Here is an 18,514-nt window from a genome sequence, read left to right as displayed (position 1 = left end):
AGGATTTTTACATCTGTGTTCATTAAGGATAATTGCCTTTAATTTTCTTTTCTCCTAAATGTTCTCATCTGGTTTTGGTATCAGGGTCTCACAGAAAATGTTTGAAATTATTTCTTCCTCTTTGATTTTTTTTAAGAATTCTACTAGATTGAGAAAAATGGAAATATATATATATATATATATATATATATATATATATATATATATATATATATATATATATATCAGAAATGAAAACTGGGTATTACTACCAAATTAGATAACCCAGATGAAATCTACAAATTCCTAGAAACACACAATCTACCAAAACTGAATCGTGAAGAAAATAAAAAATGTGAGCTTCTCAGCAAAAAAATGTTCTAGACAACATGGCTTCTCTGTTGAATTCTACAGTTAAAAAACAATTAACACCAGTTTATTAAAACTCAAAACTTTTCCATAAAAATGAAGAGGAGAGTGAAGCCTTCCTCTACTGTTCTAGGAGGTCAACATTATCCTAATTCCAGTGCAGACAAAAACACTACAAAAATAGCAAGTCATTAATTCCTTATGAATAATAATGCATGAATCTTCAGCAAAACATTCACAATTTGAATTTAGCAACATGCACCTTAACTAAGCAGGAGTGATGCCTAGAATGTAAGGATGATTCAACATGTGAAAGACAATCACTGTACATACCACAATAATAAAGTGAAAGGGAAAAAAAAGCATTTATGTTCGTATCAATTGATGTAGACCAAATATTTGACAAAATACAATACACTTTCCTGATAAAAACACATTACGCCAGGAATAGAAGAAAACTTCCTAAACATGATAGAATTGTATGTGGAAAAACCTATAAACTGACATCTTACTCATTAGTGAGAGTCTTAAATCTTTTCCTCTCAGATAAGACACACACACACACACACACACACACAAAGTCTCTTATCCCTAAAAAAATGAATTTAGCAAAATTGCAGCTTACAAAATCAATACATAGAATTCAGTTGCACTTCTATATAATAATAATAAACAATCTAAAAAGGAAATCCAGAAAGCAACCCCATTTATAGTGGTGTCTAAAAGGACAATAACATTAGGAATAAATTTAGTGATGGAGTCAAAAGTCTTGAATGATAAAAACTATAAAACATTGTGGAAAGAAACAATTTGAAAAAAGACATTGAGTAAATGGAAAGGCATCCTGTGTTTATAAATTGGAAGATTTAATATTCTTATTGTGACAATGTGGCCTGCCACTATGGCACATGTCTGTAATCTTAGTGGCTTATAAGGCTGAGGCAGGAGCATTGCAAGTTCAAAGCCAGCCTCAGCAACTTAGCAAGGATATGGCTCAGTGGTTAAGTGCCCTGGGTTCAATCCTTGGTACCATTAAAAAAAAAAAAAAAAAAAAAGACAGTGTTGTCCAAAGCAATCTACACACCCAACACAAAAATCCCAGCGGCAACTTTATTTGTTGAAAAAAAAAAAACCCACCTTAAAAATTCATGAAGAATCTTAAAGTATTTCAAATATCCAGAAGGGTGTTGTAAAACAAATATGGAGGTCTCACATTACCTGATTTTAAAGCTTACTACAAAGCTATGATTATCAACACAAACTGGTATTAGCAAAATAATAGATATATCATCCAGTGAGATTGCACAGAGAACCCAGAAACAAATTCTGTTGTGTATAGCCAAATGATTTTTGACAGGATGACAAACTATTCTGTGGATAATTGACATCTTTTCAACAATGTTGCCAGGGAATACTGAAAATCCACATGTAAAAGAATAAATTTAGACCTTATTTTTAATATATCAAAAAATTAACTCAAAATGGACCAAAGGCCCAATCCTGAAAGCTAAAACCATGAAACTCTTAGAGAAGAAATAAGAGAAAATCTGTGTGGCATTGGAATTAGCTCAGTTTTGGATATGACACCAAAAGCATAGCAAGAAAAGAAAAAATATATAACTTGGACTGTATCAAGAGTAAAGATAGATGTGCATCAAAGGATCAACCAACAGAATGATTCAATAACCTGCAAAATAAGAGAATATATTTATAAGTCTTACATCTAATTAGGAGTTAATAGAAAGTATATAAAGATCTCCTGGAAGCCAACAATAAAAATCACAGTTCAAAAATTGGCAAGGTACTTGAATATACATTTCTCCAAGGAAGTTACAAAAATAGCCAGTTAACACATGAAAATATGTTCAACATTGTTAGCCTTTAAGGATTAAAAATCAAAACCACAATAAAATACTATGACACAGACATTAGGATGACTATTATTTTAAAAATTGGAAAAGAACAAGTGTTGACATTTGTGGAGAGATTAGAACCCTTAGAGATTACTGGTGTGAATTTAATGTGGTTCAGTCACTGTTGAAGTGGTATAATGGTTCTTTAAAATTTAGACATAGTTACCAGATGATTCAGCAATTTCACTTATAAATATATACTGAAACAAACAAAAGTGACTCAAGGAGATATTTGGACATTTATATTCATTGTAGCATTACTCAAAATAGTCAAAAGTTAACTCAAATGTCTATCCACAGATGAATAGGTAAACAAACTGGAACATTATTCCATCTTAAAGAGGAATGACACATGCTAAAATATGAGTGAGCATTGAAAACAACACAATAAGTTAATTCAGCCAGGCAAAAAAAGAACAAATATTGCATGATTCCATTTATAAAGTATCTAGAAAACGCCAATTCATAGCAAGAGAAAGTAGACAAAAGAAAACCAGGGGCGGGAGGCAGTGGGTAATGGGTGTTATTATTTAATGGGTTCCGTTTCCATTTGGATATTTGATGATGATTGCATAACAGTGTGAATGTTCTTAGGGCCACTGAGTTATACAATTAAAAATTGTTAAAATGATACACGTTATGTTACATATATTTTATTCCAATTAAAATTTGTTTTAATGTTTCATGTTCAACTTTATGTTTTTTGATTGCTCAAATAAAACTCAGTTACATACCCATTTCATTTCCTTTATATCAGTCATTATCTGTTTTCAAAGCTCTGTTATCTTTCTCTGCCTTTGTGGAGGTTTTTTAAAAGTTCTCCATCTCTTTTCTACTCAAAGTATGTTCCCCAGTTCTGCAGCAACATTGCCTGCAGACATCCTCTGGGAAACTAGGAAGTATATAGACCCACCCCACACATTGTGAATCACATTCTGAATTTTAACAGGATCCCTCAGTGACTTGTGTGCCCATTAACATTTAAAAAGCCTTCCATATCATTAAATAATTTCCAGCACTGTCAGTTCTGTCTTTGTCTTCAGACACGTTTCCATTCAACATTTGTGGCTGCAGTGGCTTGCATTCTTCTCTTTGTTACAGCTTCTTCTGTCTGTCTATGCATTCATTTCAGGCTGTTCTTTAATTACTTTCCTCTGTTCTGGTTTTGAAGAGGCCATAGCCATTCAGATATTTTGGTAACCAGACACATAACTTCCAAATTGTTCAAATTTCAACTTCCATGCTTCCGTATTATTTCATAGGATATTCTTGCTTTTATTCACATAGTGTTTATCCATAGGTGAGCTAGGTCCATTTGGACAAAGTGATCTTCTAGTGACAGTACAGATATGGTAATCTCAGCCCTTTCAGTCTCACCTTCACATTGGAGATTTCAGTCTCTAGGGTATAAATCTGAAGATCAAGTGAATGCACACCAATTGTTATGCTTAGTTGATATTTACTTAAGGTATATCTTTCTCTCTGACTGCTAGGTCAGGAAGTCAGACATGGTGTGTGGGAGAATCCTGAGTGACATTTTCCAATCCAGTGTGCAGGGCTTCCTCTAACTGTGAGGACTTCCTTCAAGGATCTGGTTCTCATGTGTAAAAATATATCGCCCAAGTCACTTTCACCCAGGGAGTTGTGTTCCCTAAGGTTAGAGAAATCAGAGGGATGCGGAAGGTGGAGGGACATGCATTATTGTTCTAACCCTGCCCAAAGGTACATTGTGTGCTGATGGAGATAGTCTATAATCTGCACTATATAGTTACTACCAGCTAGTCATATTTGCCTATTGAGCATTTGAACTGTGGCTAGTGTATCAGAGGAGTCGAATTTTTAATTTTATTTAACTTAAAATTTAAAAATCGATAGTCACGTATGGCCAAGTGGCTGCCATTTTGGATAATACGGTTCTGGAAGGTATAGTCCCCTAGTGCCATAATTAGATCCAGAGAGTTAGGTTAGCTCAAAATATTTTCCTGATTTTTCAAATTGTTTTCTTCTTCAGAGGGCTGAACCTGTAGTATTTTCCTTAAGAACTTCTCAAATTCATTCACTCAGACAATTCCTTCTCTGGCAGGTGCTCTAGGAATCTACACTTTTTTCTTAGTTTTGGTTTTCAGTATTATTGCCAGTTTGTGCCTTTGTGTAGCTTTATCATCATATTGTTTGCAAATTGAGAGAAGGTATGTCAGGTGTGTGTCATTTGTCTAATGTAACTGCTCATTTTACAAAGATGACTACTCCTAAAGCTTAAATATAGAAACAGATGTTCCTATTTTAGGAACATGTTATCTATTAAGGGTTTTGCTATATATGACATTAACCTGGAAATATCAGGTTATGATTCCTATTTTATGATGATTGATGTTCTTCTGTGTATATAGTTAGTCACGTTGACTATTGTATTCGTTACCTATTGTTTCAACAGTGCAGTGTAACAAACAGCTAGAAGCTTCAGTGCATAGAACAAGTGCTCATTGCTCATTTGTTTGGGTGATTAATGAGCATCTCTGGTGACTCTGACTGGTTCACTCAAAGGTTGGGTTTAAGTAGCCCTTCAGCTCACTGGGCTGATGTCTGAGAAGATGAGTACTCACCTTAGTCCTGCACCCTGTGTCAATACTCCTGTTAGGACCAGCAGATTCACCTGTGCATGGCTTTCTCACAGGGCTTTCTCACAGCAGAAGGAGAAAAGACCAGAAACAGAATGCTTCCCGGGACCTAAGCTTGGGACTACCACACTGCCATTTCTATCCATTCTGTTGTGTAAATCAAGTCATAAAATCAGCACACAGTTAGAGATAGCACCTCTATAGTGAAAATACCCTGGGAAGAAAACAGAAATGTGCGATGCTGAAACATTGGCCTGTGCCCTGTCACTTCTCCACATTTCTCCATAAGCTCTTGCTTAAGAAAATGCTTGGTCTAAATTATTTGATTTAGGTACTTAATCCTAGTATCTGAGTTCTTAGTCTTGAAAGAAATAATAGCTGCCTCTGCCAACCAATGCACCTGGCATCCGGGAAACCAGGAGTGAAGATTTGTGTGAGTTGCCACAGAGAGATTCTAAAGACCTGAGGGTTACATATAAATCAATAGCCTGCCTGTGGTGTTATGCTTTGGTCACAGACACAACTATTTCCAAGAAATGTTGAACACTTGGGAATCCGAGTGCAACCCCGAAGTTGCACAGAAGCTACCACTAAACTGCTCCCAGTTCCTATTAGTTTAACAAGATTGTGACCAGAGATCTAGGGCTTCCATAAAAGGTGCATTTCCCTGCAGCTAAAGCCATAAAATTTACTTATTTGATGCTGCAGGATTTAGCTCTTCTGATTCAGTTCTGCAAGATTGAATACTACAGGTAAGTATTCAATTCTGCAGCGTAAGAATTCATAGAGAACACTTGACCATTAAAACAGGTGAGTCTCATGTTTAACTGTCTTAACCAGTTAGCACACAGAGGCTTTCAGAGGGTCAGTAATCAAGCAAGATAAGAGGTCCTATCGAGAAAGTTTGATAGAGGATAGGTGTCCCTACTAATCTTAACATTTGGGAACTTAAAGCCAAGAAGGGCCAAACTACCTTTTCCTCTTTCCATTTTGTTTGAGTCACACTTCCTTCCCATTGCTGATCCTTGGATCTCCAAAGTCATTCTTCAGTGAGTGTTTATAGGGCACTTGCTATAAATAAAGCACTTGATGTTGTTCTAGGCACTGAGGAGATGGCTGTGAACAGAAGAGACAAAGCCCTACACTGATGAACTCACACGGGGGTAAGCAAGGGGTCTAGTCAACAAATAGGTGGATGCTTCCACTTGTAGTTGGGGCTGAAGACAATGAAATAAAATGAGGAGAGGTAACTGAGATTAGCGTACTTTAGTTCTGGGGGCCTCTAAAAAGTGGTCAAAGATCTTGCCACCAGGGACATTAGAATAGACACTCTCATTGCATATTTTAATCTGTCCTCTCCAGGATTTACAGTAAATCTAAAAGATTTATACAAATGGTGAATGAAATTGTGTGCTTTGCTCAGTTCACTGTAAGTATGAATCCCGGACTTTACCCCTATTCAGCCTTTCTCAGCCACACCAACACAAAGGACTTTAGTACCTAGGTTAACAAGTGGATATTTCAGACACATGTTTGTGGTAGTAAACATGTTCCTGACAGCCCAAAGTGGCATTGCCACCACAACCTCTACCTGTAGAAAAGTCTGTATTTGTGTAATTACATGAAAAATTTGCATCTGCTCTTATTATGATTTTTAAATTGCTGAATCTTTAAACATTGAAGTGCTGAAACCACAGTATATTTCCCAAACCTAGTACAATTGAGACAAAATGAAAATTCTTCAATAATGAAAGAAACGGTCTTGACTTCCTTGGCTCAGGCTTCCTCACTCAGTTGTGCAGGGAATGGACACTAAGTATAGTTTTCAGACAGTGTCAGAGGATGAGTGTCATCCTGTATCTCATAATATGATTTCAAACTTGCTGGAGACTGTGTTCTCCTTAGAACAAGTTAAGTTCTTACTTTTTCATACTTCTTTTAAACATATATTTAGGCTTGCACTTTTTATAAAGTCTGGATTATCTAATTTACTGTTCTATAACAGGTAGGAGGCTGGATTAAATTTCATTACATTTAATGCAGGAGTAGTATAAAAAATAGTTACCTTCTCCATACTTATATTTCCTGCTTGTTGTATATAATGATAATATTACTACATACAAAATACATATATGACCATAATATCCTCCTGCTTATGATCCATGTATATCTATATTTTTATCTCTATCTTGATGTCTATCAAAATTTTTCTACCCTATTGTTTATTTGTAAAATAAGAACCTGTTTTTCCTGAGTAGGCCTTGGTGAGTTGAATATATTTTGTTCTTTTAAGATAAGAGTAATGTCCTTGGCCCACAGACACTTCTCAGAGGAGGACATACAATCAATCAACAAGTACATGAAAAAATGCTCACCATCGCTAGCGGTCAGAGAAATGCAAATCAAAACTACCCTAAGATACCATCTCACTCCAGTAAGATTGGAAGCCATCATGAAGTCCAACAACAACAAGTGCTGGAGAGGATGCGGGGAAAAGGGTACACTTGTTCATTGTTGGTGGGACTGCAAAATGGTGCAGCAAATTTGGAAAGCAGTATGGAGATTTCTTGGAAAGTTGGGAATGGAACCACCATTTGACCCAGCTATTCCCCTTCTCGGTCTATTCCCTAAAGACTTAAAAAGAGCATGCTACAGGGACACTGCTGCATCGATGTTCATAGCAGCACAATTCACGATAGCAAGATTGTGGAACCAACCTAGATGCCCTTCAATAGATGAATGGATAAAAAAAATGTGGCATTTATACACAATGGAGTATTACTCTGCATTAAGAAACGACAAAATCATAGAATTTGGAGGGAAATGGATGGCATTAGAGCAGATTATGCTAAGTGAAGCTAGCCAATCCTTAAAAAATAAATGCCAAATGACTTCTTTGATATAAGGGGAGTAACTAAGGACAGAGTAGGGACGAAGAGCAGGAGAAGAAGATTAACATTAAATAGGGATGAGAGGGGGGAGGGAAAGGGAGAGAGAAGGGAATCTGCAGGGAAAGGGAAGGTGATCCTCAGGGTTTTATAAAATTACATACAAGAGGAAGTAAGGGGTAAGGAAGAAGTACACAAGTGGAATAAATGTTTTACAGTAGAGGTGGTCGAGAGAGAAGAGGGGAGGGGAGGGGAGGGGTGGGGGGATAGTAGATGATAGGTTAGAGAGCAGAATTCATCAGACACTAGAATGGCAATGTGTAAATCAATGGAAATGTAACTGATGTAACCGATGTGATTCAGCAATCTGTATACGGGGTAATAATGGAAGTTCATAACCATTCTGAATCAAATTGTGAAACATGATATATTAAGAAAGATGTAATGTTTTGAAAGACCAACAATAAAAAAAAATAAATTAAAAAAAATAAATATGAAATATAAACAAACAAAAAAAAAGATAAGAGTAATGCCAAAGACATAATAGGGTGTAGAGTTCAAGCTGCTAGGATCTGAAAGTGGCACCTGCCTTCCAGTGGCATTGTGAACACAGCCAACCTAATTACTCTTTCTAAGTCTTTTTACTCTGCAAAAAGAAATAATGATAATACTTCTGTAATGTGGTTGTTGTGAGATTAAATGCATGTGTGTTAATGTACTCGGTACAGACCTAGGCACTGAGCAAGCACTGAGCTCATGTTATATAAGGTACAAATAGGATTGGCTGCTGTCCTGGACAGCAAAAGGATGAATCAGCACCCATCTCTACAATGCTATCCAACCTTTTATTCCTCATTTCATTGGATAGCATTGTAGATATATATATATATATCTTTCTCTCTCTCTCTTTTTCTCTGTCTGTCTCTCTCTACCTCTGTTCATGTTCCTTTTGCTTGGTTTTACTTTCCACATTCAGCATCCTCAAAGTATGGCTTATTTGCAAAGAAAGTACATATATAGATTTCTCCACCATTTGGCCATATCTTTCTGTTTTTCTATCAGAAACATACCTTGCAGCCTCTGAGCACTACTGTCTCTCAATCAAAAATCAACAAACATCAACAAAGGATCTACTGGTCTATTAAAAAATAATACTGCAGAGATCCTCATCCTATCATATCTGATTCTAGTTACTAGCTTAATAAATATTTCTTAGGAATAGAGTTTTCAGATTACAGAGGACTGTAGAAGTGAAATTATGTGTTGGTTATAGCCTCCTCTTGGGACCCACAAAAAATTCTTAGGCAAAAATATCAGAATGTGTGTGTGTTGAAGTTTACATAGATGGAACCCAGGTGTCTCTATGGTCTATCTATGTTATGTCATTTCCAGTTACTCAAGCCTTCCACTCCAGATGAGGGCTTTGTGGCTCAGTAAGGGTTCTGGCATGCTGCAGAGTTTTCTGGGTCTCTCTTTTTGTTCCCACATGTTCTCTTTTTTTGTATTTCTGTCCCAGTTGCCCAACAGACCCCATTCTTTCTTCCATTTGTTACCTGGGAACTTAGTTTTTGTAGCATGTGCGGGCTTTTGTGTCACACTCTCCACACTGACAGGATTTTCTGTGTATTTCATCCAAAGGAAAAAGAGTAGTGGAAAGCATGTCGATATATTATTCCTGAGGTAAATGGAAAGTGTTTCAATTTATGGCAGTAGTATACCAAAATAGATGTGCACAAGTCCTGTATTGTGGGAAATAGCAGGAGTTGGTGAGATGCAGTGAATGATCTAACCAATTATTCTAGCTTTCTAATTTCCCTTCAACCATTTCTATAAAACACTCTACATAATACTACAATAAATTGAGATTGCTGCATTAGGTACCTTCAAACTATTTCAGTTTGTTTATGTGGTTTGGTGGTGTTGGTGCTGGTGTTGGTGTTGGTGGTGGTGGTGGTGGTGGTGGTGGTGGTGGTGTGTGTGTATGTGTGTGTGTGTATTTTAGGGATAGTTTGGGGAAAATGAAAAATAAAAGATAAATAAATAATAAATAACAAATGATAAGAAATAATAATCTCAATTATTTACTGTCCAAATGAAAGGTACCAAAGCATGTAGGAAAATTTAAAATTCTAACATTTCATTTGAGGTCATTTTCTCTTCATAAAAATTTACAATTTTAGCAGAATTTTGTTCTCATTTTGCCTTTATAGGCATCTTGTGCAGAAGCTGGGTTGTCAAGCTGCCATAAAACATGCCAGAATTTAAAAGTGCAAGGCTGGAACTTCAGTTGGCTGGGAAATAAGATGTTGCAGAAAAATATACCAAAGAGCTATGTGTTTATTTGGGGTTATAGAATGCAGTGCATTCCTTAGTTCCAAGGCAATTGAAGTGTCATGACATTTGGAGGGAAAAAAAAATCCCTCAATTTTCCCATTGGTATAGGTCATATGGTGTGTATCTGTATGGATATACAAGCTATTTGTATAGAAAAAAGTTCACATTGAAATGTTTGTCAAGGATGTTGGTATTCTTCCTCACTGCTTCTCTTAGCAATTGAAAAGTAAAACTTTCCTAAACCTGCTGCTAAACCCGGTGCTCGTAGAAGGGCATACATTTCCCCATTATTCCCTTAGAACCTGCATTTAGGTTAAATGGTATAAGTCATTCAGAACTGGCAGGTGGTGGTGTTTGACAGTGTTTTGGTTAGGGTGTGTGAATAGAAATAATGCTTGCTTACATTGCCCTAAGTATTAGTAGTGTTTTCAAGAGGTTTTTTTTTTTTTTTTTTTTTTTTTTTTTTTTGGTGTGTGTGTGTGTGTGAGAGAGAGAATATTCACGATGATAGCTGGCCAGAGAAAGCTAAATACCGGGCTTCAAGTAAGGTGGAATCTGAAGAGCAGCTGGGGGATTCAAGACAACTCTTGATCTGTCAGGAAAAATACCTCTTCCTTCTTATGACCTACTACTGATGGTACATAGCCAGAACTGCCAGTTGTTCAGTAACTGCATAAGCCTTAGTAATGCTGCTCCCTGGAGATGTGGAGTACTAGGTCGTGACTATTGCTGTCTCCTCAACTATGAACTCTGCAATTTCTGTAACACTGTTATGGTTTAGCATACTTTGCTCATAAGCCACTAAGTCTCGACTTTGCAGGCTCCCTTCCAATCTTACCTTTGTAGTTTAATTCATTTCCATGAAAGACTTCCCTTTAGCTCTGTTCTGCCTTTTAACGAGGCCACTGGTATCCGTCCTTGGTTCAGGTCCCACCCAGTCCAGTCAGTTTCTGCAGTGGTGGGGAAGTGTTGAGGTTCTGGAGAAATTTAGTGTAAAATATGGTGGCTTAAGTGTTGTGTTTTCACTAGTGTCTTTGAATAGGTTGGTTTCCGTAAGAGGAGGCTGTAGACATGGTAGAGAATGGACTTATTTCTAGGTGTGTTATTTTCCATTGTGCAGTTGGTTTAACCAGAGCCTGGTGGAGGCTTAACTGTCTTGAGGCCATGATATACATTCTTTCTTTGGTTTTAATTGTCACCAAGGAAAGCTAACCCACTGAATTTTCTTTCGTAATCAATAACAGAGAAACCAAATAAATGATAAGATAGATGTCAACATGATGAGAAACTCTACTTATTTACAATCCCTCTCAACACACAACTATAATAAAATAAGAAAAAAAAACGCTTTGTTAAAAGTTTCAAAGTACAGTCTATGAACATGTAACTACTTTAACACTCCACATGGAAAATCAAAGAATTAAATCTTAATCAGTGTGTTCCTCACATAAGGTCTCTCAGTACTAGAAAGGTTAGAGAGCTGGTAGACCAGGAGACAAAACAAACATTGAAGGTAAGAACTTCTTTGGAAACCATTAATTATCAAACATCAGCAAGACTCAGTGACTAATTTCAATGGGATTTTAAGTCTTTATTATAATACCTTGTCTATAGTTAATAATGTATATTTGAAAATTACTGAGAATAGGTTTTGAGTATCCTTGCCACACAAAAAGATAACTATATGAAGTAATACCTCATTTTAACATTTCACAATGTATACACATTTTAAAACAGTGTTGTGTTAATACAGCTATTAGTAGATACAATTTTTATTTACTAATTTAAAATATTAAAATAAAATGATGGTTCTGTTGTTTTTCTTGATAAACTGATCTAGTTTATCTCTATTCAAGAGTTTGTTTTCATTCACATTTTTCTGTGTATAGTGAAAGGTGTTCAGTCATGTGTACCCCGGAGAAGGGGGCCATACATGGGGTAACACATGGTTATCAAGAAGCAGTTTTCCTGCTATATTACTCAGGCCATCTTTAATATCTCCTCTTGCTCTATGTATTTCAGAATCACCACAACAGCAGCGTGCATGATGGATCTCAGAAGATACCCACTGGATGAGCAGAACTGCACTTTGGAAATTGAAAGCTGTGTGTATCTGTGTCTGGGTTTCTTTTTCTTCCAGTTTGTGTTCTAGATCTCTTTTTCATTATTTAGCCTCTTTTCCAAGGCATTGATAATGTTCCAGGCATACTTTTTAACTACCCTAAAATATAGTTCTCCACTCTGCATATTTCACAGTCATAACACAGAGAGACAAACAGACACAGGGAGAGATAGAAGAGAGTTAGAGAGGAAAAGACCAATAAAAATAGCAAAATAGAAACAGAAAGAGAGGAAGATGGAGGTGGGCGGGGAGTGCTTAGTACAGAGAGAGTTCTTTGTTCTAATCTGATTAAAAGACTCTGTTTGCTGTGTTGAAATATAAGAAAACAAATGTTCCTCATCCTGGTCGATTCAGTGAGAAGAGAGCAAACACTGCGATGCAATTTTCTTAAAATATGTTTCATCATGCATGAGTGGCTATACGGCTGCGACCCTGGACAGTCAGAGTAAACTCATTTCCCATTAGGATCTGAGCTCTACAAGCAGGCCATTTCTGCATCTTGGCAATTTTCTTCAATTTGAGGAGTATTCAGATGCTTTATTGGTAATTCAGTGCTGAGTACTTCCATGTCAGGGATGAGAGCCGCATCTATAACATTTAACAAGCAGATGTCCCCCTGCTACCTGAACCACACCTCCTGGCATATGGGGATGTTTTTGCTGTTGATCTTGCCTTATCACAGACTGGTTTATTTTTAGTCTCAATTGGATTGAGGGTTATCAATGCTTATACTGAATTTTGGTGATTAAGTGACTTTGACTTTGCAATGTCTCTTGATGCAAAGGAAATGTCCCTGCACAAGCAGATGAAGAAATTGTTTGTAGGGGAGTTTAGTGTCCAGGTTCTGGGTAGAGCCAGCCACACTGTGCCCCTTCACTTCCATACTCTGTCACTGTCATGGTTTCTGAAAGCTGTGCTTTCAGAGAAGATGAAAGACATAAAATCATGTCAAGTGATGCATAATTGAATTATCTAGGGACATTTACCATAGAGAACAGAAGGCTCAAGGGAAGGATGATGATTTCCCAACAGTTGAAGGATGAGCCTAGGAAGTTAAATGAATTCTCTGTGGCCAGGGGGCATGACTCCAATGAGACAGTGGAAATTTAAGGAAAGCAAATTTGGGGTCCAAGTAAGGAAGCAGTTTTCATTCCAACTGCCTGAACACACAGTGAGTGATTTCTGAGAGTATGGATTCACAGTGCAAAGTGTGACTGTGGGGAAAGTAAGCAGGAAGATCTGCTGTAAAAAAAAAAAAAAAAAAAAAAAAAATCCCACAGTGTGTAAAGACCCTCCCTTGCTCCCTTACAGAGAAGCCATGGTTAAAGCACTTGAGTGAAAGAGGGATTGTCCCAGTTTTCTGGTGGCTCACTATGCATGTCTTGGTATTGGGTATGGAGAAAAAAAAAAATAAAGATGTGGCTTTTTTTCCTAACATCAAGGCAAATTCATTGACCATGAATTTATTCAATGAAGCCTTGGAGGACTTAACTCTGTACACGTACTTTTTTTTTTCTTTTAATTTTTGTTTTATTTTTTTTTTGGTTTTTGGTACTAGGGATTAAACCCAGGAGCTTGTGCATGCTAATTAACCATGTGCCTCCCACCGAGCTACATCCAGAGCCCCTATGCAGTCATTGTTGTAAGCAAGGGGATATATAGAGAAGGCAGTCTAAATGCAAGTGCCTGTCTTCTTGGAACTTATATTCCAGAAAAGACAGAAATGATTAGACAAAAAGCAAAATGTGGTAGATGTTTTGAAAAAAAATAAAATATGACAGAAGGGTTGTGAGTAATTCTGAGTTTCCTGGGGAAGTGGAATCTCAGGAAGGGATTCTACAAGAAGGCTTGAAGTTAAGATGCAAACATGGGAAGAATGAGCTGTGTGTTTTATTAAAGATTGTCAAGGCTGCCAGGAGAGAATGAGACACAAGGAAGTCAGAGGGAAGGAATTTACAGAGCGAGGACAGCAGATCTGACTTGGGAAATGGCATTAGCTATGGACACAGTCATCCTGTGGCTTTGGTTCATTCATTTGATATCAAATATTGAAATGAAACCATTTTTTGGTGTATGTTCAAATACAAAATGTGTAATATTGAAATATTTTTCTTCAGATTTGTATTTTATTTGATCTTATTTAATGAGTTGACCTAATCTTCTAGGAGACAACTGGATTTTAAAAATAACACTGGACTTTTGTTATTTACTCATTCTCAAAAGCATCAATTAATTACTGAATGAATGTAAGCTCTGGGCCAAGAGCTGAGTTTGGAGTTATAATCCAGCAAATAATCATTACTCTTTCTGATGAGACCACCCATGCAGATCTCTAAGGGCTAGGAGGCTCCCAATAACAGGCATTTCTAAGATTGGCAAACCACCTGGCTAGAAAGAGTCAGCAAAATCATCCAAACATTTCACAGAGAACACTACTTTTGCTCCAAGAGTTCATCTAATCAACCACAGATTGGTTAAATTTTCCATAGTCTCTCAACCTTCTATTTGCACTTGAGAGAAGGTATCTCTCCAGGATTTTTCAGACTTGAGTTTTCCTCTTTTACTACCATCTTATCTGCTACTGTTAAGAAGGGTTTTAAATTCACTTCTGTACGATACCCACACCAGTTCTAAAGTTAGACTTTGCCAAAAGATCATTGTTTAGAGTCCTCAGTCTCCCCAGTTCCTCTGCTTTTCAAGATCAGCCTGGTCAAAGCAAATGGCAAAAGTAACACAAGAGTATTTGAAAGTTAGTTCTTTGGTGACACTTCTTAGAGACAAGCACATTAAAAAAATATTCAAGGATGGCAAAGCCATTACTTCCATTGTATTCAAATTTCTTTAGCTGTACATTTATACAAAACGATATCTCATATGCACCATGTCCTTTCATCTCTCCCCTGATAGATGGCTACACCACGGATGACATTGAATTTTACTGGCGTGGCGGGGACAAGGCTGTCACCGGAGTGGAAAGGATTGAGCTCCCACAGTTCTCCATCGTGGAGCATCGTCTGGTCTCCAGGAATGTTGTCTTTGCCACAGGTGAGCCTTGTGTCTGCTCACAGTCCCTTTGGGACACTGACTGAGTTGCTGTGATAGTCTCCTTATGAGATGTGTGGCCACTGACTAATAATAGCACTTGGCATTCACAGAAATACTATCATTAGTAATTTGCCATCACAACTTCTTGAATCCATATCTAAAGGGAATTGGTAAGCTTTAATGGATAGGAAGGATCACTTATGAGTGAGATGTTCTCTGGGCCTTGCTATTGAACAGTTACAGAAGGGAGGGTAATGTAACCAGCCAAGGTGTGATCAGAAATGCTCATGCTTGGGCAGATAAGAGGGCATTGGTGGAAGGGGGAAAACAAAGACCAGGGAGATGGCTAACTGTCCTCCTAGCAATTAGCCATCTTTTTTCTGACCCAGGCTAATGGTCAGCCTTGGTGGTCCAGGAACTAGGGCCATGTACAGTTAGCCTTGCCTCTTTGGACATGATCTTCTTAGCCTGATTTATTATCTGGTTAAGGTTGTCCTAGCTGGGCACAGTGCCACATGCCTGTAATCCCAGCAGCTTGGGAAGCTAAGGCAAGAGGATCACAAGTTCAAAGCCTGCCTCAGCAAGGGAGAGGCACTAAATAACTTAGTGAGACCTTGTGTCTAAATAAAATTCAAAACAGGGCTAGGGATGTGGCTCAGTGGTTGAGTGTCCCTGAGTTCAATCCTCAGTACTAAATAAATAAATAAATAAATAAAATAAAAGATTGCCCTAGCTTATAATTCATTGTTGTTTTCTTTTCAGCTATCCAAAGATTGAGACATTGTCTTCTGATTTTCTCTCTGTTCTTGATAATGTTTTATTAAATTGTAACCATGTATCTTTTACAATGTGCAGTGCTTTTTTTGCGGGAGTAGGTTTATGTTCTTACTGAATGCTGTGCATAGTAATTGAAAGAATAATTGAAAGTGCTTTGCAAACTATAAGGTATTTCCAGGTCTGCAAACTCTGGGCTGAAAATACTAAGTGAAGGCAAAGCTGTCCATCAAAAAATAACAAGTGGGTAGAAATTCCAGTCCTGTGATGGTACTCATGAAGCCAGGTGGTCTTCTACTTCTGTCCATTGCCTGTGGGTTGAATGCTTCTGACCCATAGCCACCTGCTGCCCCTTTGCCTACCTAAGACTGATTCATCTCATCTTAATGCCACTATTGGGAGGAAGCCTTTTTGACCTGCTCCAGTCCCAAGAACTCCCCAGTTTGGGTTAGGTGTTGCTCTGAATCTCCAGAGTGCAACACCAACCCCATTCATCACTGTGCACAGTTCACTATGCCTGTGACTGCAAGGGTGCATCTCTCCTAGGAGGAACCTGTCTTGGTCATAGTTTACTTCTTTCTTGCCCCCAACTTACTTAAAGCTGGACATTATAGCAATAGTCATTGAGTTAGCAAACAAGGGTCAAAATTATCATCCATATCCCTCCTTTCCACTCCTGCCTCTTAGAGCCAATAGACATGATGAGAGAAAAGCTTGGGTTTTTAAGAAACCAATCATGTCAGTAATCATGTCTGTTTTTCATGAAGGGTTGCTTTATCCTCTGTCAAAAGAACTCTTGCAAATATCCTTGCAGCCTCTATAGGGGACCCTAAGGTGCTCACCTTGGGTGGGTGTTGAGAGCCAGCAGGAAACTCAGGCTTAGTATTAAGGAACTGAGTCCACAATCAAGAAAATTGCTCTATTGATGTATTAAATAAAATCATTTCTTCTAAAACTGGAATTTAAGCTGTTCTATGTGCTCAGAATTATGAACAAAAGTTCTGCTCAGAATACAGGTTAGTATTCTGACAGAGGGATAAACCTGGCCATGCCTGGTTTGTCTAGAAAATTGCAGTTGTGGCCATGAGGGTGCTACCACTAGTGATCACTGACTGCATTTTCCTGCAGCCTCATCAGAAAACCTGATGAGGTGTTCGTGGAGGGTACATAGCTTCCACAGGACACTGCAGTCCCTTGCAATGACCTTCTTGAATCCAAGTGCAAAACTACTTGGGTCCTCTCTTGTAGGTATAGTCTCTGTCGTCTGTTGAAGCATATACGTACCACACATCCTAAACATATCTGGAGAAAATATACACTACACATTAGGGGTAATCTTTAAACTATTTGTAAATCCAGGAGGTGATCAGAATGCAACATTATGTCTTTTTTTCCAACACCTTCTGAAGTCCTGTGTTTGCCATAGGTAGCACAGAATTCCTTATGAATCATTTAGAAAACTGCATCTTCCAAAAGCTTATGCTTTAAAATTGTTCTACTTTCCCCATACATGAAGAAATGGCATGAGCCTCATTTTCCTAAAATATTTTAAAATTAAGCATTATCCTAGTTTATTTTCTTTTCCACAAGTGTTCTGAATTAATGAGATTTAGATCAGCAAATGGGATTGAAGGGTTTGCTAGCCTGGGAAAGAATTAGGAGAAAAGAAAGGCTCTGGGAGTTTACTGGACCAGGAAGGATAGACAGTAAAGATTTTACATGACTCCATCTACTTCTGCTTTCATCATGGTGTGAACACATGGCAGGATGGTCGGCAGAGGCTTCAGAGCTGAGAGAAGCAAGGGAAGCAATGGGTTTGCAAAATTTCTGGGAATGCTTCTTCTCAGAGTCATTCAAGGAAGATTTGGTGCTTCATCCACCTTACTCATGAGTTCCTTTGAGGACTTTGTAGGGGTCCCTTGCTGTGCTTTTCTGTGGGCACCACCTCTGATCCACCTTTTGGATAATATGGGGTTGCAGGCTATAAGACAGAGGACACACGTATAGGTGAGCCATGACTATTCACTCAGGAACTGGCATGAACTAGTGTGGGATCAGGCCTTGAGAACAAAGAGGAGAACAGGTGTGTCTTGTCCCATGGGGTTTCTCCCTGGCCCTTCATAGGTTCAGAAGATGACTTCTTGTCTTCTCTTATATAAGTAGGTGGTTGGCAGGAATTAAGTCACAGTGGGAGAAATCACTGAAGTATGTTCAAGAGATGATATGTAGACTTTAAAAACTTAGACCTTGAAGCCAAACTGTTAGAGCTTAAGTTTAGCAGTGTGATCCACAGCAGGCTTATTCAATTTGTCTGTAAATAGGGATAGTGATATTGTCCATTGGATAGGATTTTTGAGAGGATTATGTGAGTTAGTGTAAATACAGGATCTAGAACAGCACCCGGCCCATACTAAGCTTTATAAACTATTGTGATTTTAAAAGTGCAAGACCATGAATGAGGCACATTTTGAG

General features: G+C 37.8%; 1 protein-coding gene across 3 annotated transcripts in view; it reads left to right on the top strand.

Moving 5' to 3' along the window:
- Gabrb3 (gamma-aminobutyric acid type A receptor subunit beta3) overlaps nucleotides 1-18,514 on the top strand; it is a 396,285-nt gene that overhangs the window by 338,072 nt on the left and 39,699 nt on the right. For all 3 annotated transcript variants that reach the window (XM_021728975.3, XM_005316894.4, XM_005316896.4), the window contains 2 exons: nucleotides 12,124-12,206; nucleotides 15,131-15,268. In XM_021728975.3, coding sequence (XP_021584650.3) covers nucleotides 12,124-12,206; nucleotides 15,131-15,268 — 221 coding nt within the window. The remainder of the gene's footprint in view (nucleotides 1-12,123; nucleotides 12,207-15,130; nucleotides 15,269-18,514) is intronic.

The sequence above is a fragment of the Ictidomys tridecemlineatus genome, chromosome 5 (genome assembly GCF_052094955.1).
Source record: "Ictidomys tridecemlineatus isolate mIctTri1 chromosome 5, mIctTri1.hap1, whole genome shotgun sequence".
NCBI classification, from domain to species: domain Eukaryota; kingdom Metazoa; phylum Chordata; class Mammalia; order Rodentia; family Sciuridae; genus Ictidomys; species Ictidomys tridecemlineatus.
The sequence above is the reverse complement of the archived record's forward strand: the minus strand, read 5'-3'. Positions and strand labels throughout refer to the sequence as shown.